At 48.2% G+C, this 20,954-nt stretch overlaps 3 protein-coding genes across 3 annotated transcripts; all 3 read left to right on the forward strand.

The window, feature by feature from the left end:
• The first annotated feature begins 1,815 nt into the window (after positions 1–1,815).
• On the forward strand, positions 1,816–3,706 carry LOC136500523 (heat stress transcription factor B-2b-like). Its single transcript, XM_066495893.1, is given in 3 exon segments — positions 1,816–2,467; positions 2,600–3,090; positions 3,092–3,706. Coding segments are annotated over 3 exon segments (1,212 nt in total). The 5' UTR covers positions 1,816–2,200; the 3' UTR covers positions 3,546–3,706.
• A 9,442-nt stretch (positions 3,707–13,148) lies between these two features.
• LOC136502309 (exopolygalacturonase-like) lies at positions 13,149–14,994 on the forward strand. Its single transcript, XM_066497759.1, has 5 exons — positions 13,149–13,299; positions 13,398–13,706; positions 13,819–14,108; positions 14,228–14,459; positions 14,577–14,994. Exons 1-5 carry the CDS (start codon positions 13,150–13,152, stop codon positions 14,862–14,864), a joined length of 1,269 nt encoding a protein of 422 aa, XP_066353856.1. The 5' UTR covers position 13,149; the 3' UTR covers positions 14,865–14,994.
• A 1,799-nt stretch (positions 14,995–16,793) lies between these two features.
• On the forward strand, positions 16,794–20,605 carry LOC136500728 (RHOMBOID-like protein 2). The gene is made up of 5 exons (XM_066496146.1): positions 16,794–17,288; positions 18,369–18,532; positions 19,121–19,287; positions 19,377–19,624; positions 20,249–20,605. Exons 1-5 carry the CDS (start codon positions 16,996–16,998, stop codon positions 20,358–20,360), a joined length of 984 nt encoding a protein of 327 aa, XP_066352243.1. The 5' UTR covers positions 16,794–16,995; the 3' UTR covers positions 20,361–20,605.
• The last annotated feature ends 349 nt before the right edge of the window (positions 20,606–20,954 follow it).

Consider the following 20,954-nt stretch of genomic DNA (forward strand, 5'->3'; position numbering starts at 1 on the left):
ATAACTAATTACACAGTTTGATTGTAAATTACGAGACGAATCTTTTGAGCCTAGTTAAGCCATGATTGGACAATAATTATCAAATACAAACGAAAAGTGCTACAGTGCCAAATACTGATTCCTATCCTCAATCTAAACAAGACTTTTTTTTTTATGAAAACCCAACATGAAGTTTTTTTTTTTGATGAAAACCCAACATGAAGTTAGATCGGTCAAGCTACTGGCACCGGTCTTGATTGCACCCAGCAAAAAGGTTTCCAGTAAGTGTCTGGTTAGTTCCCAAAATTTTACAAAAATTTTCAAGATTTTTTACCACATCGAATCTTTGACGCATGCATGAAGCATTAAATATAAATAAAAAATAAAACTAATTACATAGTTCAGACGAAATTTACGAGACGAATCTTTTAAGCCTAATTAAACTGTGATTGGACACTAATTGTCAAATAACAACGAACGTGCTACAATACCATTTCTTAAAAAAAATCGCCAACTAAACAAGACCTAAGTTGATTTTTGAACTAATAAGTTCGGCTGATACTGGTTTATTGTAAAAGAAAAATACTATACCATAACTAATAAGCTCTGACCAAAACTAACCAGCAAACATTATGTTTATCTGTAAACGCAGCCTCAACGTAGGCACATGACATCAGCAGTCTCACAAAAAGCAAAGCATAATTCCTCTGTCCTATAATAATTACACATCTACGGAGTATCATTCAAAATTTTTTCCCATAATATTTACACATATAGGCACCAGAGGCATACACTCCTAGACTGACAGTCCGATGGGACTAAAAAACAATCGACTTCTGTCGAAGATGAAAAAGAAAAAAAAACTTCAGTCTGGAAACCACACGTTCTGCGTGGTACTCAAGTTCTCCGTCCAGATGCTTCCCGAAGGTGCTATTTGAACGCTGCTTCGAGCAACCATAAAGCTGAGCTGACAGCATGTCCAAGCTAGAGGCAAAAGCGTCATTTTACTTCTATCTTGGTTTGCGTGGCAAGACAAATAAATACAAATATTTGGGAACGGAGTGAGTCACACACAACGCAGGCAGCTGTTTGGCATGTTTGGTTTTCATAAGTCAGGTAACTTATTAAGTTATGTGACTGAAATTAGTGATTTATAAGTCATGTTTGTTTGGTTGTAGATGACTTATAAACTCATTAAAGATGTGGGCCCCACGCGAAAAATGTGACTTATAAGTTTTAAGCAGGGGTGAACCAACTTAAAACTTATAAGCAGAGGTGACTTATAAGTTGGTGATGTTTGGCAAAATAAGTCACTTATTTCACTTTTTAACTTATAAATAGGTGACTTATTGAAACCAAACATACCCTTAGCTTTTTTTTTCAGTGTCCCTACCCTTCTTCTCTCTCCTCTCTCTCTTTGTCAGCTTCTACCTTTGCTTTCACATAAATTAGTAGTTTCATGCTTTATATCAACCAAGCTATAACATTTTTTTAGAGAATATAACACCTATACAAGCTACTAGTAAGGAGAGCTGGCTCCTTTTATGAGGTGGGTAAGTTCCTTAGGAGTGTTGGGGGTGGCCTATGTAGTACTGTGGTGTGGTTAGTGCTAACAAAATTTCGATTTTATAAAGTTTGTTTTTTTAATAATAGCCAAGGGGGGCCCACCGGCGCCCGAGACGTGTCCAAGATTCCTCCGCCGGGCCTTGAACCTTCCAGAACAACGAACCGGGGAAAAAACAACGGAACCTTCTCGCCGTTTCGTCGCCCCACCCACCACGCATGACGCACCCCACGCCACGCCCCGCGCGCCGCCACCCAGGCCTCCCATCCGGCGGGCCAGACACCCTCCACGCCAGGCGGGACCGGCCGGACTCCCCCTACCCTCCCCTCCGCTCCGGCCGCGCCGCGCGACGCGCGCGACTTGGCTTCCGCTCGCCTCTTTAAGCGGCACGAGCGCACGAGTGGCTGGCGGGTTCGCCCTCCTCGCCATATTAGCGCCTCCCCTCCGCGACCGCGTCCCTCTTCTCCCGTCCCGTCTCCTCCTCCTCCTCCTCCTCCGCGCCTCTGCTCGTAACCGCCGCTGGTTTCTCTCCACGCCACGCCACCGGAAACTTCCAGAACCCACCACCTTTCTTCCTTCTTCCTTCCTTCCTCTTCCTCTATCTCTCTTCCCGCGCCGACGGTGCCCCCCAGCCAGATCCGCGCGGCCGGCGCCGCCATGGCCGCCGCGGTGGGCGAGCCGCCGCCCGCCACGCCGCAGCCAGCGGATGGCGTGACGGCGTCGGGGCAGAGGTCCGTGCCCACGCCGTTCCTCACCAAGACGTACCAGCTGGTGGACGACCCGGCGGTGGACGACGTCATCTCGTGGAACGACGACGGGTCCGCCTTCATCGTGTGGCGCCCGGCGGAGTTCGCCCGCGACCTCCTGCCCAAGTACTTCAAGCACAACAACTTCTCCAGCTTCGTGCGCCAGCTCAACACCTACGTGAGCGCCTCGTCCCCGTTGCATCCATCGTTTCGTCTCAAATCTCAATCGCTTTCCTTTCCGTGCCGTGTATCGTCTCGTCTCGGCGTGGTGCTGACTGTTTGTTGTGATCCGGGGCTCCCACGGGTGCAGGGGTTCAGGAAGATCGTGCCGGACAGGTGGGAGTTCGCGAACGACTGCTTCCGCCGAGGGGAGAAGCGGCTGCTGTGCGACATACACCGCCGAAAGGTGACGCCGGCCGCGGCGGCCACGGGGGCGGTCACGGTTGCTGCCGCGGCGGCGGCCATCCCGATGGCGCTGCCCGTGGGCTCCCCGGTGTATTCCGGCGAGGAGCAGGTGCTGTCGTCAAGCTCGTCCCCCGAGCCCCCGTCGCTGCAGCCGCCGGCGCCGTCCGGGTCGGGCTCCGGCGGGGTGGCCTCCGGCGACGTGGGCGAGGAGAACGAGCGGCTGCGGCGGGAGAACGCGCGCCTCGCGAGCGAGCTCGGGCAGATGAAGAAGCTCTGCAACAACATCCTCCTCCTCATGTCCAAGTACGCCGCCACTCAGCAGCAGCCGGACGCCGCCAAGCAGGCGGCGGCGGCGGCCGCGGGGAACTGCTCCGGCGAGTCGTCGGAGGCCGCCGCAGGCGCCGCCGCCTCCGCTTCCTTCGATCCTGGAGCTCCTACCCTCGTGCCGCGGCGACCCCGCGCCCGCGCCGGCAGCGGGAGCGGAGCACGAGGCTGAGAAGGCGGGCGCCAGGCTGTTCGGCGTCTCCATCGGGCGGAAACGAATGCGGGACGAGAGCAACGGCGACGCTGGCGGCGGCGTGGCGGACCACCCCGCGACCCGCGCGGCGGAGGTGAAGGCGGAGCCGGTGGATGCCGCGCATCCCGACCAGCAGCAGGGGCACAACGCGACGGAGCCGGAGCCGCAGTCGTGGCCCATTTACCGGCCCAGGCCCGTGTACCACCCGCTCCGGGCCTGCAACGGCTCGGGCAGCGCCGGGAGTGACCACGACGGGATCCAACAACTCGAGGTGACTCGAGCTTGCAAGCCAATCCGTCCGTCCATCTCAGTAAATTATTACATTTATTACTAATGCTAGTACTAAGTAAGTATGTTACAGGTTAAACTAGAATGAGAGGTCTAATTAGCTGGGGATTTACTGATCGATCCTATGTAAAACTCCAGTATTAATGTACCAATCTGTTCGGCTGGACTGAAATGGGAACTGTTCACGCTGGATTTTACTGTTTGGCCTTGTTTAGACCTATCAAAATTCTAAGTTTTTTCACTCTCTTCATCACATCAATTTTTGGACGCATGTATGGAGCATTAAATGTAGGTAAAAAAAACTAATTGCACAGTTTGGTTATAAATCACGAGACGAATCTTTTGAGCCTAGTTAGTCTATGATCAGACAAAGTTTGTCAAATATAAACGAAACGTGCTACAGTGTCTAGATTGCAAAAATTTACAATCTAAACAAGACCTTTATGCTGAAATTTTGCGAGAAAAAAACACTGTTTCGGCTGAAAAAAAAACGAAGTCTATCTCATTATTGCAAGTACCGAGTATCCATTATGTATAGCGATCCATAAACTAGAGATTAACTTGTGGACTGTAGATAGATTAGTAACTAATTTCTGTTCTTGACTACTTGTTGAAGTTGGTGATCCAACACAACACTGGAATCCTCGTCAGCTAGTAGTAGTCCAAATTGCGCATTGCAGTTTCTGTTTTGCTGGGGTTAATTTGGATAGTCAGCATGTGGGAACATGTCCAGAACATCTAGTCTAGCAGTCTGTTCGTTTAGCTGTGGCTTGTCATAAACGATCGTAAATTTTTAGTCGGAATAGTATTTTTCTCTCACACAACCAACCAGTAATATTTCTTCATGAATCAGCAACGATATGAACCAACCAATCGAACAGGCTGTAGATTAGCTGAGGTGGTCGCTGGTCAGAATTGAGATATTCCAATAAAGGGGGTGTATGTCTACGTCGACTCGTCGATTCCAGTTGGATTACGCTGCGTTTGTCACGTGAAAAATGGCCCGTTTCTTTTGCTGAAAAGCCACAATTGAAAGTACCGTTCGCTGATAAAATACTGTTCGTTCGATGAAATAACTCGTAATATAAGTGAACAGGCCCAATATCTGGCGAGGAAACGTCGCGTCGCGCCTACTAGAAGGTACGAAAGGCGCTTTCATCCAAGCCAAGTTGGGTATGATTAGGACGCTGATGGCGACGCATTGCGTGCCACCGTCGGAGACCACGGTTTCTTGGACTCGTGGCGTGGTTTTTTTTTAAGGCCCCGTTTAGGTGCCAAAAAATTTTGTATAGTAACTGTCACATCGAATCTTGCGGCACATGCATGGAGTACTAAATGTAGACGAAAAAAAACTAATTACACAGTTGGTCGAGAAATCGCGAGACGAAACTTTTGAACCTAATTAGTCCATAATTAGACACTAATTACCAAATACAAACGAAATGCTACAGTGAGCCAAAATCCAAAATTTTTTTGATCTAAACGCACCCTTAGTTGGTTTGGTTCGTTTCGCTGAAATTTGATTTATGCTATGTTTATGTTGATTTATTGTAAGAGAAATAATATTTTATTTGTTGAAAAGTACTATTAAAATAATGTTGGATAGGTAAATAGTTAGTTGAACTTCTGGTTTTGGACCTACTGCCCTTGCGAAGTCAAGACTCTAAGTCTAGCTTTGACGGAGATGCTTCTTCTAGCCCATCTCATCAGCTTCGCTCTATTTTACATAAGACTCTTTGTTTCTGTTTCCATTTTTTTATCTTCGGTCTATTTTTAGAGGACTTCCTTATATTGGTAGCCATCATTTTTTCTCACCACATGTCCGTGAACGGCGAACCGTTGCTCCTCTTCATATTCCCTCTCTGCCCGATTAGATGACCCCATTCTCGATTCGTTGATTGCTCATCTCATTGTTGATCCACGGAGTTGCATTGGTCTGCGCCTTGTAATCTCCCAACCTGTTTCTTTAGGAGCGTCTCTCCTAGCTTTGAAAACGGACGGAAAAAACCTGTTCCGACCCATTCCGTTTTCTACTTTGTTCCGTCCTGTTTCCGTATACGGAAACGGGAGAGGGGGTTTTCTGTTCGTTCTGTCGATCCTGTTTTCATCCGGAATATACGTATTTGTTCCGTTTTTCATCTCGTTTTTCAATCTATGTGAGATATGTCTAAGAATTAATACGTTCATAAACCTACTAATCACCAATTATGTATGTTAATATGTTAAAGAATGGTATGCTAGTGAATATTGGACCAATAACTTCGTACGTGTATATTATTTTGTAACTTTATTCATGTATACTCGAGAATATTTGATCATGTTATTCTAAATTAATTTTCTGGCTCTCCGTCCATATTTGTCTGTTTTCGTATTTCGTATATCCCCATCCATTTTTAATTCCTGTTTTTTTTCTCGAACCTGATCTCATTTCCATTAAAAATATAGAAACGGAAAATGGAAGATGAGTTTTTTCGCCTGTTTCCGCCTGTTTTCATCCCTACATCTCCCGACCATCTCTCTTGGTGCCTAGTGCAAGTTCAAAGACAGAAAACGTAAAATAAACCTTCAGCTTGACGCACGGACACTCCCAAGTCAATTAAGCATGCAGTCTCGCTCTCGCATGTCTGGGGGCCGCCACCACATTAAACATCACATTTCAAAAGAAACCAACTTTCTCGACACACGGTGATTGTCGTCATGTGCATGTAGGTGTATCGAATCAACCTTTCTTATAAATATATTGAATCAACAAAATTGGTAAGGAAATAAACGTTGCATCAACAAAATAATAACGTGGGAAGTAACATTCTAGAAAGAAAGAACAAAGAAATAATGAATTACGTCGTCAAGTAGCAATCTGAGCAAGCGATAGAGCGAACCCTATATGCTAATCACTAATCAATATATCTATTTGTGGTTTCAATCAGTATGAATGCTGCAACTATGATCAATGTGTATGAGTATATGCGACTCGTGTTTGACAATTCTAAAAAGTAGCAACGTGAGCATACAGTGGGACAAAACCCATAATCCTAATTAGTATGCCTGTCGTAGCCCTAATTTGTACGAGCGTTGCGACCCTAATAATCATTATAAATGGTACATTCTTAATCGATATACACGAGCATATAGAGGTCCGTGTTTTGAGAATTCTAAAAACTAGTAGCGCATGATAGGTCAAAACCTATAACCTTAATTACATCTCTTGCTGACCTCTAATAACAACTTTTATGTGATCCCTAAATAAAAGGTGCACCATCTATAGTGAAGAAAACTGATACAAGTCCAAGTTGTTCAACTTATGTGTAATTGCAACTCAAATCTCTTCTCTATCTCTATCTCTCTGTCTACGACTACTCCCTCCGTCCTAAAATAAATGCACATCTCGTTTCTTAAGAAATCAAACTTTTTTAAATTTAACTAGAAAGTATAAAAAAAAAATAGTATCAACATTTATATCTCCAAAAAAGTTTATTATGAAAGTATAATCTATACTCAATGTAATGATACTTATTATATGTCATAAATATAGTTAAGTTTTATATAAATTCAGTTATTTTTGTTTTTAAAATTAACTCATCAGGAAGCAGGAGTTGCATTTTTTTTTTTTTGAGACGGAGAGACTAAGGGCATCCCAAGGGTTGTAAGAAATCGACACCTGATGTGGTGAGGTAAACGAATAAAGAAAGAGGAAAAAGAAATGGCTGCACCTCGCAAGGAAACCGGAGAAGCGTATCAGAGACTCATGGTTTTTTTGGTGGGCGTGCGAGCTAGTTGCTTAAATATTCGGTAGCGATTTACTTTTCCGTTTTCTCTCACATCCAAATGGAATATAATACAATATCTGCTGGTGATTTAGACCCTTGGGACGCCCTAAAATATACGGAGAGGAATCGTCAACACGGCGGTTTCACACACTCGTTCGCGCATCGCTCGGCCGGAGTTTCCCTCACTCGCACGCGTGTGCGGTGGACCTAGCCCGCGTGACAATCACTGTGCACCCTCCACCGCGCCAGAATGCATACAAGAGCGAGCAAACTACTACTATCAATCAATCAAATATTATAAAAAGTGAATTTATTTTTATCAAGCTGTTGTGATTGTCCTTGCATGCAAAAGAACTGAACATGATTATCTACCATATTGATTGAGATTTTCTTTTTTTCTTTCCATTTTTTGCAAAAGAACTGAAAGTGATTACGTACCTTTCATGCGTTGAGGCAATCTTGCATGCAAGAGCAAGAAGGAAACTACGTATCCATGATTAGTTGATTACCCCTCATTGCTTTTGTTATCAGAAGGCAGTGCCTGTGCAGTGCGTCATTTGTGGCCGGCTTGCCACAGATCACGTCCGCAGTCCACAAATAAGGACAGTAACAAGGCATCGGTCTTCCGTGTGGTGCCGCGCTGCCGTGCCCATTCGTCATCTCGCACGTGCGATCGGAACTTGGACGACGCCGCGACGGCAGGAGCGCTGCGGCGGCGAGCACGGCCATCGGCGTCTGCGACTTGTGAGCTGCCACCAGCGACCAGTGTTTGCTACCTGCGAGTGTCCGAGCACTGAGCCGCTGACCAGCAGCGGAGTAGACTAGCGGGCAAGTACGTTTATTTTATCGTCTCCAACTGCAGTTAGTAAAATAATAAGCTAATCAAAATCAAGCAATCACTCAATCAACCTGATGCCCTTAATCACGGTTCCTTTCTTCAGCTTCTTCACTGTGATCTTAATTTGTTTCTCATTAAGCAAATTAGATTCAAGCATAGGCAAAACGCTGCTAGCAGCCGGTGATCGCCAATAGAAACATACAGCAAAAGTGCACAAGTCACAGGATATGTAAATTGAACTGATTTAGGTTCTAGACATCTAGAACGACATTGGGTTATTGGAAAAAAAATTTGTGCAACGCTGGATTATTTTATTTAAGTGTAGTATTTTTGGCAGCATTGTATTATTGGTATGGTATATAATCTTTTAATTTTACATTAAACAAGCTAGGCTTGTCTATTTTATATTATGATGGTTGTATGTCCTATTTACCTTAATCTATTCGTGCATGGAGTTGTGTACCAACGTATTTAATTTATAGAGGTTTAAAAAATTAAACAATGAACCACCCTACTTATAAATCCTGGCTACGCCACTGCTGTTGAATGCTTAGATGGATTTGAGAACCAGCTGCTCTGCTCGTAGTTGGTTCTGTTACAGTAATATGTGACCTAAGGCACTGTAGCTAGATGGCAGAGATGCTTGAGCTTCACCTTCAGGTTCGATAACTTTTAGGAACGAGGTGCTTAGGATGCTATCAAATATTCATGCAAGTGCCTGGTAGTGTTTCATCATCCAGCTCTTTGATAGTGATTACCGAAAAATTGTTGCGACTGTTTTTTTCATTGAATATGAGTTGCTAACTTGCTGTGCTAATGCTACAATTTATTTTCTTTGATCCCTGAGCTGGTATATTTTTTAGTTGTACATAGATAGGGTCAGGGGAGCAAGTTACCACGTGCCTTAGTGCCACCCTCCCTTCTCTACTGTTCACGATCAGGCAACGCCTTACTGGCTTGGGTCTTGCTGCGCGGGGAGTGCCGCCGGCCAGCATGCCAAATAGACTAATGACATTATCATGCTTGGCTCTCTCTCTATGGCCAGGGGCGCATCATTTTCCTAATAGCCCAGTTGGCCAGAACACCTCGTCCTATCTACCATGATCTCATCTCTATCTATGCCCTGATCGACTGTGGAGTCCCCAAAAGCAACCGAAGATCGAATGGGATGAGATCTTAACCCTGCTTTTTTGAACCTATCGTCACTACCTATGTCTTGACGGAAGGCTCTGTGTGTTAGTGTAATCCAGAGAGATCGCGGGGGAAAATGCATTAATTTCAAAATTGATCACCATTCGGCTGTTTACGTCACCCTGTGCACATTTTCTTCTTTGCTTCATGCAGATTAGTGATTTTTCAGTCAGTTCAGTCCCGCTTATTAGGTGGTTTCACTGTTTGGAAGTTTCTCTGCTGCAGTTTGGTGTTGCTGTGTTATTACTGTTAACTTATGTTTTAGTCTGGAAGTTTATCTGTTGCATCACAGGATCGTTGTTCCACCCCACCTTCAAGTTTGTCACTGCACCATCATCGATTCAAGGCCGCTCTTTCCATCTCGTGCCTCGAACTACAGGTCAGTTCATCATCCTTCTCTATTCTCGGTTCGCATCAAGAATACAAAATGACTTTATGATCCAACTATTAGTATACAAAGGAAATTCTAGAAAAAAAATAATTCCTAAAGAAGTGCAGTAGACATGAAGTAATACAATGGGTTCTTACAATATGAACTTGATGTTTCAGTTTCTCATCAAAATTTGGAGTTATATTATAATTATCTATATTTCTTAAAGATTTGTGTAATATTGATGTTCCAAACATCACAATTGCAGTATCCTTTTTATATAACAGTATAACACACGCTCATACATATGTTATCGTGGTATTATATTTTTTCCGTTGCAATACACAGACATTTACCTAGTGGACATATTATATATTTAATATGTAAGCAATTGCTTACATGCAACATAAATTGTCACCACATAAAATATATTTTGATATATATACATAATGAATCTAGTTTTGTACTAGATCAAACACTAGTACACAACACCGAAAACAGACAATTTTAATTCATAAAAAAGAAAACAGACCATTTTTTTTTGAAAAAAATAAGCTAGGTCAGGTCAGCTTCTCCTCCCACTGGGCTGCGCGCAGGCCACACGGGTCGCGCCCTCCGGACTCCAGACTGAGCGCAAACCTTGCACACAATAGAGTTCCCATCCAATCCAAATATGAGAACTGATATTGTGAGCTATAATTTTTTTTCTGAAAGATCTGTTACCCACTTTCATTGATAAAAAGAGAGCAATATTTATGTACAAACAAGGGCAGCCAAACATTACGTAAAACACCACGAAAGGCTAGCCGACCCATGCAAACACGACAGAGTACACACTACCATGAGTCATCGTTGCCAAATATGGTTGCAAAGCAGCTAGCAACTTCGACTTCCCATGGAAGCTCGTAGACAACCAAACTAAGATGTGAGACCAAAGTTCCCGAAGTAGGAGGCCATAGCAGGTCATCGTTACCGAGCTCAAGCACATTGCGAAGAGCATCTCTAACGTCCAGCCTTGACCTCGCGCCCCGCGGCGAATGCCGAGCATCTGAAGCAAACCCAGCCGTTGAAGAAGAGGTTGACCGGGCGCCGAGAAGCAGAGGGTATCCGCAACATGAGACATCGCGGAATCGAAATTCCATAGCTACGCCTTCAGGAAGGTTACGACGTCCAATGCGCCGCATTCGCTCAAGGAATGGATTGAGTTTTCATCCGTGGAAGACATTGACAGGGGACATGACGCCCGCAATAGGGAAAGCGACGCCCACAAGTGTCACCATCGCCAGGCTTTTGCCCGAGGTGCCCCCAGCAGAAACGTCAGCCTAGATGCCGCACCCTAGCCCGTCGCCACCGTCGTCATTGCCATTCATCCTATGGAAGCTTCACCACAGGGGCATCAACGCGCCGGCTACTCGCAGCAGCCACACAGGTGCGTCAGCCACCCCCGCTGACCAAAAAACATGCCGAAAACTAGCCTCACTCTGCCGCGCGCGTCACCCTGCCGCATGCCGAAGCCGTTGCCGGCTGAGGACCCACCGTCAATGCTGCCGACCTTCGGCAGCCACCGTCAGGCGCATGCTCCAGCACAGGTGCCGCCCCCTACCTGGGGGCGCCAAATCTAGCCAATAGGTCCCCCATGGAACCATGGTCGAGGGGAAAAGGAGGATGCGGAGGAAGACGAAGAAGACCCCCGCCGCTACCCGGTGGCTGCACGGGCACAGGCCGGCGCCACCGCAGCTATAGCAGGTGGCCCCCGCCGAGCCACACGCGGCTCGCGCAAGTGCTGCACACCTCGGCGGCCCGCTGCTGCGCACGTCGCCACCACAGCTGAGCACGGGGAAGAGGAAAAGGCCCGCCCCCGGTGCCCTAGGCGCTGAACTGACGTCCAAGGTTGTAGTCGCAGCTGCCGTCGCCTAAGACTGTCTCCAACAAGGGAGACATAAACACGACACACATTCCCGGTTTTGGGTTATGCATAGGAAAAGGTCACGCACCCATAACCTAGTCCTCTCCAACAGTGACGCAAAAGCAGAGCCCATCCCGAAGCAGAGGACGATGGCACAGCCGAGGACGCCACCGAGCTGCCTACCTCGCCCGTCGCGGCCTCGACGTTCAACCGCACGACGATGTAGAGGCCAACGGCTACCAGGGAGGCGAACCACGCCAGTGGCCCCCGGTCCTCATCCCTCCGCGCCCCAGCTTCGGATCCGGAGGGCGCTGCTGCGACGGCAGCCCCCGGCTTCGGCGGCGGCAAAGGTGGAGCCCGCGGAGCCTCCTCAGCGCCGGGCGGGCAGGAAGGGCTGTGCGCCGTGGGGCCTCAGATCCGGCCGAGCCCGGGCTCAAGGTGGTCGCGGCGGCATCAGCCAGGCCCGGCGGTGGCGGCCATGCCGCGCACGCGCGCGCCTTCGCGCGGGTGAGTCGTGGGGTCAGGCCTGGGCACCGGCGCTTCCTCTGACGCGGCAGCGAGCGGGCCACCTCGGCGCGCGGGTGAGAGGCGGAGGCGTGCGCAGGCGGGCCACCATCGGAGATTTACGTAGCGAGGAGAGAGGCGACGTTTTTTTTACGTTTTCTTTGGGCTTGTAGAAAAAATGCGCCTGGGTCACCCGTGCGAGCCGGTATTTGATTGAAAAGCACTGTGCGAGACTCATTTTTTGTTTTGGTAGCTCTGTTGTAGTCAGGTGTAACGCCTGAGCTCCGTATGGATCCGACTCATGCCTCACCGGATCCGAACACCGAGGCGAGCAGGTAGTCCCGCACCGCCGGCGCCGGCGCTGCCGCACGCTCCGGGTCGTGCCCAGGATGCCAAGCACGAGCTCGCCCTCGATCACCGCACCCACCACCACGAAGAAGGGCCCCGCCGCCGCCCTCACAGCAAGCCGCACGGCCATGCCGGCGGCCTACTTCGGCGGCGGCGCGGTGGGAGGTAGGGAGGAAGGGGAGCTGCAGCGCGGGTTCAGTCGCCTCCCGTGTCGCTCATGTGGGAGTGAGGCGGGGGCCTTTCGAAGCAAGGAAATGTGAGCTATAATTTATCCGTCAAATCTCTAAATACTGTTATTAGCTAACTAATCACAACTATATTAGATTAATTTTTAGCTCAAACTACTAACTAGCAATGTGTACCCAAAGTTCCAAACATGGCCTTAGACTAACTCTGGTTGTGACAGCGAGGAGCCGAGGACTGAAAACCGATCGACTTCAAGCACTTTTAGCCCCGCGAGAACCACCCATTGATCCCAGAGGAGCAGTTACAGGCAGTCATTAAGCCGCAGCCATTTTCGTTTGAAACGGAGAGTCGCAGCCACTGAGGTACTGTGTACTCCCCATTAAGCTCATTCACAGCACACTAGACCAAATTAATCCGAGAAGTTACACTTACAGCAGCCTAATGACTTCGATTCTCCCCCAGGCTAAGCATGGCCATATAAGGTGAGAAGTCGTCTCCCTCACGCTACTCGGTATCTCTGTAAATTCCCGTCCCGACGCCATGGCCAACATCTTCATCAAGCCCCGGGTGCTCTACTTCGTCGTCGTCGTGCTGCTCTGCGGCGGCCACGCACACGGCAAGGGCAGAGCGGCGACCGTCTATGGCGTGACAGAGTACGGAGCGGCGCCGAGCAACAGGGACAACAGAGACGTGAGTGCCGTTTACTTCCCACATTTTGATCGTACTAAATTCTAGCCAAATGTACATGCTTTAATGTTAATATTATATATATGTTCAACGTCGTGCAGGCGTTCTTGGCCGCGTGGCGCGCGGCGTGCCACTCCACCGCCGGCAACCCGACGCTCCATTTCCCCAAGGGCACGTTCGCCGTCGGTGCCGTGGCGTTCGAGGGGCCGTGCAGGAACGGCGGCGGCGCGCCTGTGGTGGTGATCGACGGCGTGCTCCGGCCGTGCGCGGGGGGCCGCGGGTGCCGCCTCTCGGACGATGCCTGGATCACCTTCAGCGGCCTGAACAACCTCCTGGTCACCGGCGACGGCACCCTCGACGGCCACGGCGCCGGGAGCGATGACAGGATCAAGTCCAAGTCCAAGACGACGGTAAGCTAGCTAGCTAACCAGAGCGCCTGATCAGTCGATGCGAGTTCCTTGTCTCGTGTCAACAACGAGACGTCGAGATGATGGATCCGTCGGGTCATTGTGATCAACGCAGACTCTGGTTCTCGACGGCGTGACTAACTCCACGCTTCGGGGCCTGGCGTTCGTCAACAGCCGGGGCTTCCACGTGAACATCCGCCGCTGCAGCCGAGTGGTGGCCGAGGGCCTCGGCATCCACGCGCTGGAGCGCAGCCGCAACACGGACGGCGTCCACGTCGGCCTGTCGAGCCACATCCGCGTCCTCGACTCGGTGATCGGCACCGGCGACGACTGCGTGTCCGTCGGCCCCGGCTCCGTCGACGTCATCGTCAACGGCGTCATATGCGGGCCCGGCCACGGACTCAGGTCACGCGCTACCTAATGGCCAATAGGGGTAGCAAACTAGTGGAGATTGAACAACTTGGGTTGGGAAGAAGAAGATGAAGAAACTGATCAAGAACATGTTGTGCGTGGTTTGCATGCAGCGTGGGGAGCCTGGGGAAGGAGGAGGGCGAGCAAGACGTGCAGGGGCTCATCATCAAGAACTGCACGGTGAAGGGCACCACCAACGGGGTGCGCATCAAGACGTGGCCCGGATCGCCGCCGAGCCGCGCGTCCAACATCACCTTCCAGGACATCACCATGGACGACGTCGCCAACCCCATCATCATCGACCAGCGGTACTGCCCGCACGACCACTGCGCCGACGCCAACAAGGTACTGCCACTCGCAATGCAATGTTCTTGACCTAGCTGCTGAGTTCAGTATCAGAGGAGCACATACAAGGACACGACTAACGGTCTGGTCGCCGCCGTCGCCCGACGGAGCATGCAGCCGTCGCAGGTGCAGATCAGCGACGTGACGTTCGAGCGGATCGAGGGCACGTCCAGCAGCAGGGTGGCGGTGCAGCTGCTGTGCAGCGAGGAGCGGCCGTGCACCGGGGTGCGCCTAGACGGCATCAACCTCAGCTGCGGCGACCAGCCCTGCCGCTCGGTCTTCTCCAACGTGCGGGAGACGCCCGGCTCCGGCTCCGGCTCCGGCTCGGTGGTGGCGCCAGCGCCGAGCCCTGCCTCGGCTCCGGCGGCGCGTCCTCCGGTGGAAGAGTTCGCCGTAGCAAGGTAGCATCCGTCCGTCCGTGAACAGCTGGTTAGCGTTTACTGTCAGATCAGAGGATGAGTTTACGTATACCCCTAGAGAAGGAAAAAAACGTGCAAGTTTGATTTTTCTTTTGGATTTAGACCTCGATGAATGATGGTCTCGATGGATGGCCTGCCTAATTGTGCTAGATTCTAATTCTAGAGCAAAGTGTTTGGCCGGAACTGACTGTCAATCCATCATTAGCGTCTGGAAATGCCTTACACCGAATTGGCACGACCACGTCGCAACCCCATGTCGCACGCTCGTGCCGTGTCGAGTCACTCGCTGACGGACCGACGAACATGCCGGGGCCATGGCCGTTGCGCCTGTACCTTCGTCCTCAGCCGTCTCGTGTCCACACGCTAGCTCCTCGGGCGCTGATCAGAATTAATTACGAACGAACGACTGCATGCGACGAACGCCCCTCGGGCGCACCCGACGGGTGGCCGGGGCAACCGTGATTCTCTTGTAAGCCGTACTTTTTAACACGTTTCTCTCCCAATAAATCAACAGCCTGCCTTATTAACAAAGCGAAATGGACACGCACACGAGGCGACCACGTGGGAGGCGCCACCCGACGATTGCGACGCGCAGCTCGCTATCCCGTGTCCCGAATCGGTCGATTGCAGCGGAACCGGAACGGAATTACGTGCTGCGCTGCAATTGCGTGCTCGGACCAAAACCAAAAACAAACTCCGCATTTAGGCTTTCGTGAGCTGCCGACCAAAACCAAAAACCATCCATTTGCAAAACATGTGACGCATTGTAAAACAAAGCAAACTGTACGTCTCAAACCAGATGGTTGCACTACTCCAGACGCCACCTCTCCAAAATTAAAACACTATACTAGGACACTGTGCCATCTCATCTCATCTCATCTCATCGATCTAAATTGCCGGTTGCTTTGTACGGGATGGACTATTGGACTGTCACGGTCCGCCCAAGCAAGGTTGGCTTTGCGCCTTGCGCCTTAATAACCAAAAAAAAAGGCAAGGGTGAAGGTTGCCCGGTTGGCTAAGGACGTGTTTGTTTCACGCCTACATGTGCCATACTAAGACTATGGTGTCTCGTAGCACTGTTTGGTTGACACCGCGGTTTAGGCGCGTCGTAACTGGCGCCACAACGTAGTTTATTTTCACCGCCAACTCCTGTCGCAAGCGTGACGACTGTTTTGTTCGCCGCACTTTTTTTAATGCATTGGTGGCTTAGGCGTGGCACGGTTCAGCGTGAAACAAGCGTGCCCTAACTTACTGAGTTACCTGTTCGTTTTCTTTTATCGGACTGAGTTACCTGTTCTTCTTCCTTCCAAAATGATGGGAACCGACTATGTGACGGAATCCGTTTTTTCTCAATTCAAGTTATCGACGTATCATAGTACGTATGAATGTATGCGTACGTAGGTAAAACGTTTGTGCATCTACGGTCCCTCGTCTCAAAATAAATGCACATAGAGAAGTAAATTTTTAAGTTTGACCAAGTGCATATAAAAGTAATACAATATGTTTATGATGTATAATAACCTTCAAGTTTTATTAGATTAATAGTGAAATATATTTTTATAACAAACATATTAGAGAATACAAATATTTATCATATCTGCCTCGTCCGCTTCGCTGAAAAAACAAGTCGAAACACTGTTCCGACTGATTTGCTGTGAGAGAAAAATACTGTTCTGACTAAAAAAAAGCTGAAAAAGATGGATTATAAGAGAAGCGAACATGGCCATCTTCTGTAAATTTATTTAAAGACGGGTGTTTGGGGGAGTACTGTATTTTGAAATTGAAAAAAAAAAACAATAGCAACCGAGCCCGTCACCCACCGGTGGTCCCCACGTGCTACTTCGATCGTTCTCCCCTACCTCACTCTCCACTCGTCTCGAGACTCCACCTCGCCTGGCTCTGGCTGGTCTGGTCCTCTCTTTGGCGCTTCCAGGTTTCCCCTCCTCTCCTCCGTCCTCGCTTCCAAGCCAAGCCAAAACACACACACAGCACACGCACGCAAACACAGAAAAGCCGCGCGAATCCACCCACCAGTCGACTACCCCGCACGCTATAGCTGCAGCCAGCGGAGGCGGAGGCGGAGGCGGAGGCGCGGGGCGGCCGCCGACAGCTCAGCCATGGCGACGGGCGGCGGCCAGGGGAAGGCCGCGGGGTACTACCAGTACCCGGCCTCGTACGCCGGCGGCGCCGCGGCCGCGGCGGACGAGGAGCGCCGGTGGTGGCCGTGGCTCGTGCCCACCGTGCTCGTCGCCTGCATCGCGGTCTTCGCCGCCGAGATGTTCGTCAACGACTGCCCGCGCCACGGGAGCGCGCTCGGCGGCGGCGCCGGGTGCGTCGCGGCCGGGCTCCTCCGCCGATTCTCCTTCCAGCCGCTCCGCGAGAACCCGCTCTTCGGGCCTTCCTCCGCCACGTACGCCTCGCCACTCCTCGCGAATTGCGATCTTTGCTCCTGTTTCCGCCGGATTGTTGGATCCGTTGCGAAATTGGGGGTTTCAGGAAGGGTTTGTGACGGGTCCAGTGTTACGATTTTAAGCCAGAGGTCGCGTTTTGGTTGTGGATTTCAAGTCCAATCGCTAGTGAAGCTACTAGTTTCAAAAAAAAAAAAAAAAATCGCTAGTAAAGGTTGGGGCTTATAGGCTTTTATACCACCCGGAATCTTCCTTGTCTACTAAGTTGCCATTTTTCTGGTCGTTTTCAACTCAGGTCGTTTGGAAATGGGGGACACTGAGCAATGGTGACTATTTATAGATATACCCTATAACGAGTAAACGATGAAATTACTGCAGATTGCTCCCCTTGTAGCAGGTTGATTTGTACTAAAACATTTGATTTAGCTTAATACCTAGGAGCACAGGGCAGTGACAACACCTGATTCAGCCAGCAGTGGAATCTTCTAGTATCTAGTACTACGATTTGTCTTTTAGTATCTAGTACTACGATTACGTCCCTTTCTGAGTTTCTGTCAATAAAAAATTACAGCTAGTACACTTTTGATAGATGGGCTACATTAATATTTTTCTCAGTTATAAATGAGCAGTTTAAGTAACAGTTGCCTGGTTCGTATCGTTGTCATTTATTTTTCTGTCATAAATGAGCAGTTTAAGTAATAGTTGGCTGGTTCGTATCGTTGTTGTTTACGTGAGAGGAAAGTACTGCTGACGGGTTCGCGTGAACAGTGTTTTGCTGAGAGGGCTGGCCAGCCAGCCCAGCCAGCCGCTCCCAGCCGATCAGGCTATGTTGCTGCTTGTGGATTTTTCCTTTTCCTATTCCTACTGTTACCTCATGACTCTTGCAAAATCATGCAAATGTAAGGATTTTTAAATCTAGCTGTAAAATAGATGAATTTGTCTGTTCTTGTTTGCTAATTCCATTGCGTGGGACAGTTTTGAGATACCAATATGAAACCGGGACTGCATTCAACATTCGCTTGACATTGTCCTATGCTAAAGCACACCAGTGTTTTGCTTTACAAGTTCCAATATTTGTGCAGCTTGGAGAAGATGGGAGCTCTCAACTGGGCCAAAGTAGTTCATGGGCACCAAGCGTGGCGGCTCATTAGCTGTATCTGGCTCCATGCTGGCCTAGTTCACTTGGTTGTCAACATGCTAAGCTTGCTCTTCATTGGAATCCGCCTTGAGCAACAATTTGGGTTTGGTAAGCTTCTTACTTGCACTTGTTGGTTCACTCTCGTTATCATGATATCTATATATTTCCCAGTTCTAGCACCTTGATTGGATACTTGACTATCTATTATTTTCCAACATTAGTCTCCTATATTTGCCAGTTCTAGCACCTTGATTGGATACTTGACTATCTATTATTTTCCAACATCGATCTGCACTTGGAAGATGTACTTTATGTCATAAGCATTGAAATGATACGAGCTGATTCTGTCTTGGAGTTGGAGCTTATGGAAAGCTGAAGTAAATCTGAATTAAGTAGTCATGGAGGTTTCTTTTCAGACCTTGCCTTTGTGTTGCAACTACTTAGTTTTCTATATGCACCATTTTGTTAGGATCGTGACACGAGACTATTGCTTTCATCAATCGAAGTATGGCTTTGTTAGTTGGTATTCATCTAAGACGTAATCAGGTTTTACATGTTATTTGGGGCTCATTTTCTTCTCATTTCATCATGGATTTGGAAGTATGCTATGTTTACCTTTGTCAATACCTCTGGCATCTGGTTTTGGCAGTAGTCTGCTCTCTGCTGTCAACTCACTTTAGTTTTCTGACTTGCAAGTGCGCATTGGGGTCATCTACTTGATATCTGGCTTTGGGGGCAGTGTGCTGTCTGCACTTTTCTTACGCAGTAACTACATCTCTGTTGGTGCCTCTGGGGCTTTGTTTGGCCTCCTTGGATCTATGCTTTCAGAGCTTATTATGAACTGGACTATCTATTCCAACAAGGTCAGCAGAAGGCGTATTATATGTGTACTGTTTTGCTTTACTTTTTCTCTCTGTTTTTTAGCTAAGTTTCAGTCAATTCCCTCTTGCAGGCAGCAGCAGCCATAACTCTACTCTTTATAATTGCGATTAATCTGGCCATTGGGATATTACCTCATGCTGATAATTTTGCCCACATTGGTGGATTTGCTTCTGGATTTCTTCTTGGATTTGTGCTGCTGGCAAGACCTCAATTTGGCTGGATGGAACGCAGCGAGCTACCTCAGACTAATCAACCTCCAAAGTACAAATTGTACCAGTGTGTCTTGTGGGTTGCTGCACTCCTCTTGCTGGTAGTTGGGTAAGTTCCAACCATCCTAGGACAATTACACTAAAGGTCACATCTCACTTGTAATAGGGAATGTGGTATCCACATACCATAATTGCCTTGAGCTATGCATTGTTGCAAACTAATGCCAAACAACTACTACCTCCAGTCATTAAAAGATGGCGTTTCAGATAAGTAAACCAAAGCATAGTACAAGTTTTGTTCTACTGTCTAAACCATCATCTTTTAGTAAGTGGAGGTCCCTGCAGTCATAGATAAGTGATGTTTTGTGGCTGTCTTAAGTAATCATTACAAACCTTGACTAGAAATACTCTTCCTGTGCTGGTTTTGAATGTTAGGAAATGATACAGGTAGATTTGTTTTGAAAGATATGTCTGATATATCTTTGGCCTTTCAATATATTATAGTAAAATAAAAGGTAGGAGCCCAAGTTTAGTTGGCTTGACAAGTCCGAAGTGTCATCTTTTTTAGTGACTGGACGTAGCACTTTGTATGAAGTATGAACAATGATGATTCTTTTTATCATAATCAAAACTTGAAGCCTTGACAAATGTGGCCACTTTGTATGAGTAATGATGATTCTTTTCATTTATAATCGAAACTTCAAGCATTGACAAATGTGGCTTTACGTTGCAGATTTGTGATTATTTTGGTCATGCTCTACAAGGGTAAGAATGGGAACGACAGCTGCCACTGGTGCCATTACCTGAACTGCGTACCAACATCCAGATGGAAGTGCGATACATAGATAGCTATTCTGCAAAGTATATGCCTCTTGAGGGAGCAGATTTTTTATGTTCGTGTGTTTGTGGAAATGTACGACCAAATGTGTCCTCCACCTGACCATCCTGCACTTCTTGTGCCCGAATTCTCCCTGGTTCTATGAAGTACAAATGTTTCAGAATTGTAGCTTGAGCTTGTAACTGTTGATTTCGGCGTAATTGCTATATTGATTTCAGCAAACAATTAAAACACTAGAGCTTCACACCTTCACTTGGTAATTGTAGACGGCCAATATAAAGTATTTAGATTTTGAGAGTGTCTACGCACTGACGACTTGAGTTGAAAGATTGCCAAAGTTAAATCGCATATGATGACGCTGAGCTGATGGTTTGTTTGAAAGATTGAATTGAGGTGTATTTGGCCTAGCCCTCTTGCTTTTGGAGAGAACATAAACAAACTTCCAAATTAGACATTGCTCTTTTCCAGACTCCAATGCCGGCGCTGCATTTCTCCAAGTGGCTGAAAAGTGAAAATATGTTTTCGTGAATCACCTCCCTGCAGCAAGGCATATACCAAGTCAGTTGTTTGTGGCTACAGATGCTTTCAGTCCCCATCAAAG

The sequence above is a fragment of the Miscanthus floridulus genome, chromosome 13, assembly GCF_019320115.1.
Source record: "Miscanthus floridulus cultivar M001 chromosome 13, ASM1932011v1, whole genome shotgun sequence".
NCBI lineage: Eukaryota > Viridiplantae > Streptophyta > Magnoliopsida > Poales > Poaceae > Miscanthus > Miscanthus floridulus.

Bases quoted from the DNA above. Each gene is read 5' to 3' on its own strand.
- LOC136502309 (XM_066497759.1), top strand. From the start codon at position 13,150: ATGGCCAACATCTTCATCAAGCCCCGGGTGCTCTACTTCGTCGTCGTC. The intron at 13,300-13,397 runs GTGAGTGCCGTT...AACGTCGTGCAG, and splicing joins GCAACAGGGACAACAGAGAC to GCGTTCTTGGCCGCGTGGCG. The intron at 13,707-13,818 runs GTAAGCTAGCTA...TGATCAACGCAG, and splicing joins AGTCCAAGTCCAAGACGACG to ACTCTGGTTCTCGACGGCGT.
- LOC136500728 (XM_066496146.1), top strand. From the start codon at position 16,996: ATGGCGACGGGCGGCGGCCAGGGGAAGGCCGCGGGGTACTACCAGTAC. The intron at 18,533-19,120 runs GTAAGCTTCTTA...CTGACTTGCAAG, and splicing joins TGAGCAACAATTTGGGTTTG to TGCGCATTGGGGTCATCTAC. The intron at 19,288-19,376 runs GTCAGCAGAAGG...TCCCTCTTGCAG, and splicing joins GGACTATCTATTCCAACAAG to GCAGCAGCAGCCATAACTCT.